The sequence below is a fragment of the Monodelphis domestica genome, chromosome 5 (assembly GCF_027887165.1).
Source record: "Monodelphis domestica isolate mMonDom1 chromosome 5, mMonDom1.pri, whole genome shotgun sequence".
Classification (NCBI taxonomy): Eukaryota; Metazoa; Chordata; class Mammalia; order Didelphimorphia; family Didelphidae; genus Monodelphis; species Monodelphis domestica.
In genome coordinates, this window is record NC_077231.1 from 296,689,781 (window position 1) to 296,702,773 (window position 12,993).

General features: G+C 43.7%; 2 protein-coding genes across 5 annotated transcripts; one reads left to right on the forward strand and one right to left on the reverse strand.

The window, feature by feature from the left end:
* Positions 1-552: 552 nt before the first annotated feature.
* NKIRAS1 (NFKB inhibitor interacting Ras like 1) lies at positions 553-8,003 on the reverse strand. 3 transcript variants are annotated; one of them, XM_007505166.3, is made up of 4 exons: positions 7,908-8,003; positions 5,106-5,214; positions 2,777-3,018; positions 553-1,129 (listed from the first exon to the last, which is right to left on the reverse strand). In XM_007505166.3, the coding sequence occupies exons 2-4, from the start codon at positions 5,197-5,199 to the stop codon at positions 893-895; spliced, it is 573 nt and encodes a 190-aa protein (XP_007505228.1). In that variant the 5' UTR covers positions 5,200-5,214; positions 7,908-8,003; the 3' UTR covers positions 553-892. The 3 variants fall into 3 exon arrangements, with proteins under 3 accessions (XP_007505228.1, XP_007505227.1, XP_001369793.3); XM_007505165.3 differs by having other exon boundaries at positions 7,851-7,979; XM_001369756.4 differs by lacking the exon at positions 7,908-8,003 and adding an exon at positions 7,492-7,625.
* Positions 8,004-8,059: 56 nt separating this feature from the next.
* RPL15 (ribosomal protein L15) lies at positions 8,060-12,389 on the forward strand. 2 transcript variants are annotated; one of them, XM_007505167.3, is made up of 4 exons: positions 8,060-8,198; positions 8,450-8,637; positions 8,950-9,086; positions 12,028-12,389. In XM_007505167.3, exons 2-4 carry the CDS (start codon positions 8,466-8,468, stop codon positions 12,331-12,333), a joined length of 615 nt encoding a protein of 204 aa, XP_007505229.1. In that variant the 5' UTR covers positions 8,060-8,198; positions 8,450-8,465; the 3' UTR covers positions 12,334-12,389. The 2 variants fall into 2 exon arrangements, with proteins under 2 accessions (XP_007505229.1, XP_056656325.1); XM_056800347.1 differs by having other exon boundaries at positions 8,155-8,233.
* Positions 12,390-12,993: the final 604 nt, after the last annotated feature.

Genomic DNA, 12,993 nt, shown 5'->3' on the forward strand with positions numbered 1-12,993 from the left:
GTTACTTTCTCAATACAAATGGACAGGAATGAGCTGTTTTCAGAAGGTAAAAGCAAAATAAGGGACCCATTCTCCATTCCTGTGGCTTAGCAGCAATATAACGGGGAGGGGGAAGGATGTTTTAAAGCCAAAATGAAGACCAAGATCAGGAATATCACTGGTTAGGTTGGCACATTGGGAACAACCCCGAGATTGTGGGGGGCCACTAATGCCAGAATGCTGCCCCTCGAGGCCCCATAGTCCAGTAATGCTCAGGCTGCCCATGGACAGCAGGGACCCTAAAGGGAGCAGTGTGTGATGTGTGTGGACACACACGCCTCTCCTTATCCCAGCTCTGCCTGGTGATCCTTTAGCCCCAAAAGAGCATTCACTTGCCCCACGGCACTGATGGTGAGGGGAACAGCTGACAGCTACTGCAGAGCCCAGATTGAAATCCAGAACTTCAGCCCCCAAACTAGTGTTTTTGTTACACTCGTTGGGGTGGGGTGGGAAGTTCTCAGTCACCTTAAGAGTCCTTTGTTTAGGGTTAAAGAGCAAAACCTAAAGTCTACATGACTGCATCGATGCCACCCAAATTTTATTTTTAGTCTTTAACACAAGTACAATAGCATTAAAAAACCATTGCTTTTCAAGTGAAAAGGGTATTTACAGCATATGTAACGACTTCACATGAGACCATGGGCAATCTCTTTCCCTTTATCCTCCCCCAACCCACCTGATAAATTATAACATAAAGGATATAAAGTGCTTTTAGAGACCTGTTTCCTAAAGAAAAAAATGTTCTAGATGTTCTAGGCAATAGCTTATTATTTTGAATCCAGAAAGTCTAGAATCGGGCCAATATCACAACCCAGCAAGTGGTTTTCCTAGTTGACATTTACTGTGATATTGTCTAATTCTCTGGAACAATATTCCCTTTCTTCCTTCCAGGCAGGGGGAAGGATTTGCTGGGGGGCTGGGTGAGTTTACTGGCTAAAAAAATGAAGGGTTCCATCAGTGTTTTCCGATCAGTGACGGTCACCTCCCACAGCCTCACTTTCTCAATCTTCGCCCAGTACTGGGCCATGTCGCTATCTACTTGCCTTTGCTCAGATAAGTCACTTTTGTTTCCCAAGATCACAATTGTTACCTGAAAGGGAAAAAAAACAGGTAAAGAAGTTTAAAATTTGTGCCACGGCAGCCCCCAGCAAAAGTGAAGGGTCTCTGGTCGGGCAATCAACGAGTGGGATGCTCTTGTTCCTCCCTTCCTGCTGTCCAGAACCTATTCTCAGCAAAGACGTATCGTGCCATTGCTCGCCTACGTTCTGACAAGGTAGAGAAAACGTCTCAGCCCCCCAGATCAGTGAGCTGCTGCTGCTTTTGGCCACCCACATATACTTAACCCATTTATGTCTGTACGGGTATTAATGGAAGAAAAGAAGAATACATCATTTAAGTCTGTGGCCACAGCCAGCTATTGATTATTCCTGGTAACAGAATGAAATCGTCAGGCAGAGAATCAAAATATTAGTATGTGACGGACAGGACAGGACAGGACAGGTTAGTATGGATATGCCTAGTATTTGGAGAACTGATAATTCAAAACAACAAAGCTCCAGCTCCACAGATCATCAAGGCAGATCCTGTGCCCAGTCCCAGTAATGTACCTTATCCTTCCTTCTCTTCCATACAGGGGGCAATAATGAGAAGTCAATAGGGGTGACCCCATGAGAAGAGTTTTAAGTGGAGGTGGTGAGGTCACCCAAAAAACAGAGAGAACACAATTTGCCACTGTTATTTGTATCACATAATTTCATTCACTGTAATTCCCTCAGCCCAACTAATTTTAGGCTGCACCTTTAAAGTCCTCCTCCTAAGTAACATTTTAGACAGTAGTAACAATGGCAAACACTTCATATACATTGAATTCCTCAAATTATTCTTGGATTGTATAAGATTACTAACTTGCTGGTAGCAGTGAAGAAAAGCTTGGAATCTAGTCAATATGGTTTGTTGGTTTTATTTTTTTGTTTTTTCAACATTTAAAGCTGTTTGGAAGCCAGAAAGTAAACCAAGAAAAAAGGCCAAAAAGTCATGGCTATTTTCAATATTTTCAGCCTCAGAATACAGAAGAAGAATGGAATTCCAACTCTTTTCTAAAGTGTACAACAAATTTCATTTCACTCTTTAGCTCCTACCTCTTCTCCTACATTGCTACTTTTTCAGAATATACTTTTCTGGGGAATGGAGAAAGATCATTCCAAGTATATTCTCTCCTCCCCCTCAAACCCTGCCATACAAAGGATTGAAATGACAATATGTTGGGTTTCTAGAGTCAATGTCCATGTCTTGGTAAAGCAGGGCACATACAGTACATTTTCTGGGTGTCTTATGTAGAGGTTGGCCCAAGTGGCTTTTGAGACAGGTCATATTTATTCTAGTGAAAACATTTAAAAAAGCCTGTAACTTAATGTGGATTAAAAGTAGTTGCTCTAGTCCTTCTAATGTCTTCAAAGGAGCTAGGAGCAGTTTATAGTGCCATGTCATTCAAGTTCATCCCCTAAAAGGAACAGAAAAAGTACAGCTTTGCTCTCACAACTAACTGAAGACTGAAGGTAAAAAATCTAGCTAGCTGCTGAGTTGATGTGGCTAAATGGGCTATACCAGCTTTTAATGTCCAACAAAAAAGTATTTTTATTTTCATGTTGGTTACTAAAAATATAATCAAGTCCAGTCTGCTTTACCAATTCAGTCTGCCATCTGGATTAAAAATAGTATCTCTAGCAAAGCTGCTTACCTCTTTTTTGTCTTTGAGCTTATCGATTTCCTTTTTAATGATCTCTACTCTCCGGAAGGACTCCATGTCAATCACACTGTAGACCAGCACAAACCCATCAGCAAAAGAGATATAGTGCCTTGGCAGGTCCATCCCGTCTTGCACACCCCGTGTGTCATAAAGGCGCAGCTGTTCCTTTACCCCTCGATCAGTTTCAACGGATGCCACGTAGACATCTTCCATGGTGTGGTTGTCTTCCAAACCTGTTTTAAAGAAAACACACACACACACACACACAGTCATCCCATTTCTCTTTTGTTATCAGCACATCATTTGTAAAACATGGAGAGATTCAAAGCCACACATGCAAACCCAAATCAAAGGGCTTCCAGTGTAAACTGACCAAAGGCCAGTGGCTTCAAGGTCACCAGAAAAGCACTATATGGTAAATGTTTGGACCACGGCAATTCCTGAAACCCATTATTGTAATATGGAAGATTGCAATCTGTGCCAGGACAAAGTGTTTGTACCCACACTGATGAACTCACGAGTCTTGCTGCTGCTGAAGAAGACAAAAGCATTCTTTTTGAGACGTTCCTACTCTGTCGAGAGGGAAACAAAAATTCTGGGAATTCCTATCAGGACTGCAATTACACACAATAAACTATTTTCATGACTGATGTTAATAATAGCAAGAACTAAACTAGAATAAAACGAAGTATGGAAAGTTATAAGGAATGAAGTCATAGCCACAAAAAGCAAAAATGGATGGAAGGAAATAACACTTGTCTGAACCCATCTTTCCTCTCCAATGGCCACCACCACCTCACCTCTGCCCTCCTCCACTGTCCTGCAATAAAAATGAATCAAAACCACCCAATAACTAAATTCTCTCGGCTCTGGATGTGCTTCCCCAGGGACCTACAACATCCAATGCTGCTACCCACCTCTTCTCTTCTCTCCAGCCTACCTCCTACCCCCTGACAACTTTGTGTCCTTGTGGCCCTGGGTCCATAGGCTTCAAGCGAACTGTGGGCATTTCCCAAGGTTTGTGCAGGGCCTTTACTCCACACTCTCACTGGGGAGCCGCATTGGCTCTGGATTTCTCCATCATTGCTATGCAGGCTTCTCTCCCTTAAAGTTCAGTCCAGCATCAAACTCATATGTCTGTCCCAAATGGAGCTCATTCATTGCCTTCCCCCTTTCAAACTCTTCCAGCATTCTTCCAGTGTCCCAGGCTCATCCCCTCATGTTCGCAGGGCCTCCTTACTCCACATACCCAGTCAGGGCCAGATCTGGTTTTGATCTTTACATCTCTCACAGCCAAGCCAAACAGCTATAGCCCTAGTCTGGGCCCTCCTGACCTTGCCTGGAAATAACAGAAGCAGGTGCCTTCCCAGGGGTCTCACCTCTCCAACATACCCTACAATACTTCTGCCAAACTCAGACACACCTACCCCTGTGGACCTGTGTGACACTGTCTCCCATCTCCAGGCCTCCTCTCTCCTTCCACCTCAGAGTCCCTCATGTAATCAAGCATCATTATCATCTGCCCACCCCAGACTCCCTTGGATTTGTCCATGGTTTTATTTATTTTCTTATAGTTATGCACATATATGGATCATCTCCAGAGAGGAAGGATGATTTCATTCTTTATAACTATACCTTTAGCATCCAGCACAGTGTCTGGCCTCTAGAGGGCCCTTAATAAATGTGTGCTGGTGCTTAGAATGTTCTGGGTTACGGCTCCAAATTCAGGCTTAAATGCTTTTACTGATGAGCCATCCTCACTGACATCAATGCACTAAGCACCTTTCCCTCCCCCAAAATGATGTGCCATAAACAGTGTCTGCCATCTGTAGACATGCTTGACCAGAAGCCATTAAATAGTGCCCTAAGGAGGTCCAAGAGAACCTAAGATGACTTCAAGAATGAAGCAAGTATTATGTGGACGTTGCAGCTGCTAGAACTAATCCAGGTTTCTCTTAAGGATTTGAGCCTTGTGGGCCCAACTTCTATCTTTTCACCCAAATAACGGGTTTTATGAAGGATTCTCAACTACCCCAAGTAATGCCCTAAAGCAGTTCTCAACCTCTCAATTTGTAGCAATGAGAATACATAATGCATATCAGGTATTTACATTCTGAATCATAACTGTAGCAAAATTACGGTTTTGAAGTAGTCACCAAATAATTTTTTGGTTTGGGGTCACTGCAACATGAGGAACTGTACTGTGTGACAAGGAAATCACATTCTTAGATTTTAAATTAAAATACAACTGCAGGGTCACGGCATTAGAAAGGTTGAGAACCACTGTCCTAAAGAAACTACTTAAGAAAATCAGCCTTACCAATAACGTGATTTCCATAAAGAAGCTGCTCCAGTATTGCAGTTTTCCCCACAGATATAGCCCCACAAACCACAACCTTGAAACCTTTTCCCATCTTTTCTGTGGCAGTCTAGAACGACAAAAGTGCATTTGTCTTCATTAGAGAACATTAGAGAAATAAGAAAAAATACAACATTAGTTAAAATTTTATTTCGTTAAAGCTAAATTTGGTCGTTTTACTTATGGGCATAGTTACTACCCTTAATCTGAAGAATTCCTACTCGTTATAGATTAAGCTAAACACAGAAAAGATGGCTTTCCTACTCAACAGATGCTTAGAAAACTTTTTTCAAAGGAAATAAAAATTATAACTAAAAAATGAAGAGAGCAGTCTGGCAAAGCCTCAATAGCTATGTAATGAATGATATAGTACCATCTTTCAGCTGGGTCTTAAATCCATGGTTCCAGAAAACTGCTTAGGCTTTTGATTTGCAAGGGAAGTTGGGGGGAAGGACATAAATTTACCTAGACTTTACCTTTACTTCACCTAGTTACCCAGAAGCCAAGAAGACAAGTGATAGGGAGAGAAAAAAATCTTTACCCAAAAATGGGGAAGTGACACAGATATACACATTTCTTTCCTCCACTGCCCACTCAAAAAGCTCTTACTTGAGTATGGGTAGAAGGCTCTGGAGAACAAAGCCACTGCCTACTGTCCTTCCTTAGCTCAAGGCCAGAAGCCTTTGGGGATCCCCCTTAATGCTAGTTAGTGCCTTCCCTTTGTCAATGATCTCCCATCTAGCCTGTGTCCATTTGGTTGTTTAATTGTATGGTGTCTTCCACATGAAACTGTCTTTTGGCTTTTTTTGTGTGTGCCTGACACATAGTAGGTGCTTGACCTATCCCTGGTTAAATGGAAACAGAGATATGTCTCTGCTAACAGAAACACTGGAGAAGCATGGATGCTCAAATTTCACAAGAAGTAAAGCTCAGGCTATCTCTGCTCATCTGTTTCCATTTCTGTGTACCCCTAAAAATACCAGCTCTTAAGTGCCTATCATTTATAAAGAAAAGTAGAAAAGTAGTCTGTGTATTTTTCCATCATCCTTGGCTTTTAGAAAATTAGGGAGGGGCAGATAGGTGGCTCAATGAGCCAGGTCCAGAGATGGGAGGTCCTGGGTTCAAATTTGGACTCTGATACTTTCTAGCTAGGAGAACTTGGGCAAGTCACTTGATCCCCATTGCCTAGCCTTTACCACTCTTCTGCCTTAGAACCAATATACAGTATTGATTCTAAGATGGAAGGTAAGTTGAAAAAAAAATTGGGATCATTTTTTCATCTTAATTTTCTTGCTGTTTTCCATATAGGCCATATATCTTTAAGAGACTGTTGGAGGGGAATCTCTCTATTATGTCATTTTGTTTGACCTTTGCCAATAGAATGGGCATGAAACAGAACCTCAGGCTTGCTTTAATTTGTACTTCTCTTAGTGATTTGTAGGTTTTGTTTGTTTGTTTGTTTTTTGCCATATAGCCATAGATGGCTTGCATCTTCCTTTGAGAATTGCCTGTTTATATCATTTGACCACTGTGAGGAATAGCTCTGACCTATCCATTTCTATTAATTCCTTATGTATCTTAGAAATGACATCTTTAGAGAAATTAGCTGCTTAGATTTTTTCTCAATTTATATCTACACTGGGTTTGTTTATGCAATCGATTTTAAATTTTAAATAATAAAATTAAGATATATGAATTTCTTGAAGTACCATGGTCTAGGAAATGACAAAAAAGACAGTTACAGCCTTATAGGAACTGAGCAGAGAGTAAAAGTAAACAAAAAGAACAACCTCAATTCATACAACGATACAATTACAACTGTAAATAAAGACAACTTTCAAAGACTTAAGGGGGGGGGGGTAGAGAAATGGGAGATCCTGGGTTCAAATCTGAACTCAGACACTTTCCCACTTTGTGATCCTGGGCAAGTCACTTAACCCTCACTGTCTCATCCTTAACACTTTCCAGTCTTGGATGTGATATTTTGTATAAATTCTAGAATAGAGGATAGAGGTTTAAATAAACAAGATGGTGGCCAACAAATCTGGGTCTGAACCCATTTTCATCCTCCAATGTAACCAACATCTTCATGGACAAGCTGATGCTGTCCATGCCAGGCAATGCCCACGGGCCAAAAAGATCCCCTATGAGCCTCGATGAGCACCCCATTCTAATTGCGGCTGGGTTCTGGTCCCGTAGCTCCCCAAGGCCAGAAGATCCTAACGCCCCAAGTGTGGTTTCTTAGGCGGAAAGGAAACAATCCGCCTCTGAAAGGGTGAACTAGAACCGTTATTTCAAGGGGGAAGTTTTAACAATAATTACGACACTAGCACAAGTAGCGGAGAACCTCCTCCCGCAGGTCCTCCAAGAAGCCCTTCGCAAAGACTCCCTCATGGAATTCTCCCAGCAGCCCAGCGAGGCGGAGGTTGTGATCATCCCGTTGTACAGATGGGAGAAGTGACCAGCCCAGGTTCTCCGCACCGGGCTCCACCGGGGTCCGAGCTCGCTGAGCCAGGAGGCGGAACCGAGACTCGAAGGCGGGTGGGTATTCACGAGCGGGTGAGGGAAAGGAGAACAAGGAAGGACCCTCCGACAGGGGAGAGGAAGGGGGCCTGGCAGAGTCAAACTTTTTGAGAACTCTTCGCATCTCCCTTTCCCCTATCCCTTCCCAAACCCTTTACCGCCCCCATCCCCCGGGTGCCTGACCAAAGAAGTGAAGTAGAAGTAGGGCTCGCCTCCGGCCCCCACAACTCCCTGCGTTACCTTCCGAGAGCGGGGAGGAGCTACTGCGAAAGCCGCGCACGCGTACTCGCCATTCCCTCCCCCGCCCCGTGGGATTCGTAGCTTAGGCTCGCGACAGCCCCCTGAGAGAAGCGCCCCGCCCCCTCTGTGGCCGCCCGGATTCCCATTCCGGTCGGATGGACTACGATTCCCATGAGGCCGTGCGCCCACCGAGGACCTGAGCCGGAAAGAGACTCTGTGGAGAGGAAGAGCCCATAAAGGATTGTGGGAAGGCGTACTCTTCCTTTCCGGTCGGCGGCAGCCATCAGGCGGGTAAGCAGAGTTCTTCACGATCTGTCCATCCACTGGTAATCAGCCCTTGGTTTTGGCCATCCGAGCCCGGGTCCTACACGGCTGGGGACCTGGACCCGTGCAGTGCTCGGCACGGGCCGAAGCGGGGAGGGGAGGCCGTGGAAGCTGTGTGGGGAGCCGAGGCGGCACGAGAAGTGGGGAGGCCTCGGGAGCGTTGCGCAGGCCCCGGAGCTTCCCGAGGGTGGTTGAGCAGCGGGCATGCTGTATTGCAGGTGAGGACGCTCCAGCATGGGGGCCTACAAGTATATCCAGGAGCTGTGGAGGAAGAAGCAGTCGGACGTGATGCGCTTCCTGCTGCGGGTGCGCTGCTGGCAATACCGCCAGCTGTCTTCCCTGCACCGCGCCCCGCGGCCCACCAGACCCGACAAGGCCAGGCGGCTGGGTTACAAGGCCAAGCAAGGTAGGCCCTGGCGGAGATGGGGTCGCCGCTCACCTGCCCCTGCCTCTGCACGAAGGTGGTGAAGGCCGCGGCGGGCAGCATGGAGCTCTTGAGACGGGAGCTCAGGGCTTCCATGCAGGCGGGTGGGGGCTGGGGGGGGGGCGGTGATCTTCCTGCCCGGCTTGCAGCCTTCTGCCTTTAGCCGGGCAGTGTCACAATGGGCCTTGGACCCCCGGCAGGACCTCTGGGAAGTCAGTTAACTCGGCCGAAACTTTCGTTATTAACGGGCCACCGTACTGTTTTGTGCTCCAAAATATTTTGTATTCCTTACAGGTTATGTCATTTACCGAATTCGAGTGCGCCGTGGGGGGCGAAAGCGCCCGGTTCCCAAGGGGGCAACCTACGGGAAACCTGTGCATCATGGTGTCAATCAGTTGAAGTTTGCCAGGAGCCTTCAGTCTGTAGCAGAAGTAAGATTTATTTACTTTTAAGCCCTTATTCTTTGCCTAAGAATAGATAATGGGTTTTATAAACGTTTAGAATAATAATCTTTGAAAAAGAAGACTACTGGGTATTGGTTCCAAAGCAGAAAAGCCATAAGGGCTAGGCAGTGGGGATTTAAGTGATTTGCCATGGGTCATGGCTAGGAAGTGTCTTGAGGCCAAATTTGAACCCAGGCCTGACTATCCACTGAGCCACCCAGCTACCTCCGAGATTTATTATTTAATTAATGGTAGTTATGTTAAGAGATAAGAAACAATATGATGGAATGGGATAGTCCTGTTCAATTGAGGCAGGGAACCTGGGTTTAGGCATCTGCCTTAAGTATGAGCGGTCTAACCTGAACTCAACCCTCTAATCCTCAAGAGGTTGATTTTTTTAAAAATGGGGCAAATATAACAAATTAAGCCAAGAGTGCTTAACTTAGGGCCCATTAACTTGGAAGAGGGGAATAAAATCATTATTAACTTCTAGCTTAAATTTCCTTCCATAGAATGCAGCCAAGGCCTCTCAGGGGGTTGAGAGCCAGACCTAGAGAGAAGGGTTCTGGGTTCAAATTTGGCCTCAGACACTTGCCATGGTTTGTGACACGAGACAAGAAACAAACCCCATTGCCTGGCCTTAAGTGAGTCCTCTTAATGCCTTGGAAGGGGTTTTGTTTGAATGTATAAAGTAAAACTTGGTGAGAAGGAATCTGAACACTCACTAGACTGCCACGGGTGTTGTTGGGAGTCACAGAAAAGGAAAAAGTGTGCTAGTATCCTCCTGTTACCAGTTTATCTTGTGGATAATTCCCTTTGTCTCAGAAGTGGGAAGGGAGATTTTTTTTCCCCCTTTCCTCACATCCCTAGTGCTTAGCATGAAGGAGATGCTTAATAATGCTTGACTGTTGAGAAAAGATGAACTTGTATCTTTTAAGTAAAAATTAACATAGATCTTACTAATTGGCACATATGCTAGTGTGGAACTTGAAGCATTAAAGGCATTCTATAATTTATTCATAAGCCCAGGAGTAATGGAACTCATTAAATATAATGTGCTTTTAATTTGAGATTTGGACAGAACTTTTCCAAACCAACAAACTCCTTAAGGTCAGAAACTATCTTTATATTCTAGCACTTAGCACAGTACTTGGCATATATGGTAGGAATTTATTAAATGGTTTTTGAGTGTAGTGTATTGACTGCTAATAGTTAAAAACAAATGGTACTCAAATTTTTTTCAATTTAGATTGGCAGGTGTTGGATTCATTACCAGTGGGTCCCTATTGGTTTTGTTATATTTTTGGTAGATGGAGGGGGAAGCCCACTAGTCTTAGTCTTATCCCCTCACATTCACCATCCATACTATTAATAATAGCTTCATTAGTTTTCCCCATAAGGTCTGTTTTTGTCCATTTAAATCCATTCAGAAAGCCCCTAAGGTGATTATTGATAGGCATCTAATGAAGCTGGTAGCCTAAGCCCAGGCATCTCTCTTTCACTCTTACTCTATATAAATCAATCAATCCTTGCCCTGAAGGGAACTCACATTGAAAATGAGTTAAAGGGAATTAGGAGCCAAGAAAACCATTTTTGAATTGTGAGTGATGCCAGGGAGCCAAATGAACTCCCTCCAGGAAGCAATGGTGGTGATTGATTTGATTTTCCCTACCTGAAAGGGGGAGCTGATTTTCACAGGTACCAAGGCTTAGTTTCATTGGTGCTAGAAACAAGATCAGGAATTTTGTGACTTGGGTTAGGTTTTCTAACCTGGGCCTAGAGGCAGCTAGCTGATACAGGGAATGAGTCTAGAGTTAGGAAGATCAGAGTTCAGAAACAGTCGCTATGATCCTGGGCAAGTCAATTAATTTTTCTCAGCCTTAAATCTCTTCAACCCTAGCATAAGAATACTTATATTGTACGCTTTCTAGATGAGATGTAGCATAACTCTTTGGATAATAGGTGTGTTCATTCATTCGCTATTGGTGACAAAAATTTGGGAGCATTTTCAGTGAAAGAGCACTTGGAGTTGTCAGCTGCCCTGGGATTCAGCAGAATACTAGCCACTTAATGCTTTTATGTTAGACTGCTAGGAGAAACAAAAAAAAATCCTTGCTCTAGGACAACTTCACCTAATTGAGACCCTGGTACTTGGCTGCATGCCAAATTTAATCAGAATCTTAAAAGGAGAGATAAGGAAAAGGGTTGGAGGGAGACAAATGACTTGAGCTGCTTCAGTTTCCCAGGAGTTGGATTAGACTGCATTTCCAACTCTTACCTAGGATCCATGACATTTTTTCTGATGGGGGAAGGTTCTTTAAGCTATTTTTGGTATCTTGGTGTATAGCTCTGCTCCATGAGATTGCAGAGAAACAACACACTTGGCATTAGAATTTCTTACAGAAATATAATGGTACTTTTACATGCCCCACCTCCTTGAGCACACTTCTAGTTACATTCAGTAGGCATTGCTGCCAAGGACTGATAGAGAACAAGCAGCCTCTTCTCATATACTGATATTTTACTGATTGCACATATTTAGCAGGCAGATGTTCTTTGGTTTGTTTGGGTCTGGCTGTGTTGGTGGTTACTTTTTACAGGAATTAAACTGCAGTGTCAGCACTGAGGCTTGTATTTGTAAATATCTCAAGTAAAAGTAAGAGAGATTGGGTTTTTTTTGTTGTTTTTTTTTTAACCCATACCTTCCATCTTGGAGTCAATACTGTGTATTGGCTCCAAGGCAGAAGAGTGGTAAGGGCTGGGCAATGGGGGTCAAGTGACTTGCCCAGGATCACACAGCTGGGAAGTGTCTGAGGCCAGATTTGAAGCTAGGACCTCCCATCTCTAGGACTGGCTCTCAATCCACTGAGCTACCCAGCTGCCCCCTAGATTGGGTTTTTAACATCCACACTTTCTCCCTCCATTCTAGGAGCGTGCTGGCCGCCACTGTGGAGCTCTAAGAGTCTTGAACTCCTACTGGGTGGGTGAAGATTCAACCTACAAATTCTTTGAGGTTATTCTTATTGACCCATTCCATAAAGCTATCAGACGCAATCCCGACACTCAATGGATCACCAAGCCAGTGCACAAACACAGAGAGATGCGTGGTCTTACCTCAGCTGGCAGGAAGAGCAGGGGTCTTGGAAAGGGTCACAAGTTCCACCATACAATTGGGGGATCTCGCCGTGCTGCTTGGAGAAGACGCAACACTCTCCAACTGCATCGATACCGCTAATTTGTGCACATTAATTTGTAAACTTAATGTTTAATAAACAAAATTTTAAGACAGTATTATGTTGTCCACAGTGTCTAAAATGTAAGCATCATAAAAGGAATGCCAAATAAAGAGGGTTAACAGTGTTCAAGACAGAATGTAAGGGTTTTAATAAAGGCCTTGGGATCAAATAACTCAGGTTGAGACTGATTTTGTAATATGTGATCCCACCAAAGGGTAAAAGGAAATCATCCAAAATGTAATCTAGAAGGTAATGTAAAATGAAGTATTCCCATTCTGTCTGTTTTTTTTTTAATTAATAATTTCCCCAATTACACATAAAGACATTTAAACATTTGTTTTCTAAAATTTTGAGTTCCAAACTGGGTCACTTCATGTGCTATCCTGCAAAACATTTCCATATTAGTCTTGTGAAAGAAGACATTTTAGAAACAACCCACAAAGAAAAAGTGAAAACGAAGTAGCCTTCAATCTGCATTCAGACTCTGGAGGTGGGAGAGCATTTTTAACAGTTGTCTTATTGTATTGCTGAGAATAGTGAAGTCATTCAGAGTTCATCAGATTTATTAACTAATGTGGAGAGCTGGCCTTTGAATTTCAAAAGGCTTGAGTTCAAGTTCTCAGGCTGTTCAGATATTCCATGATGGTAGGAGCGTTTCA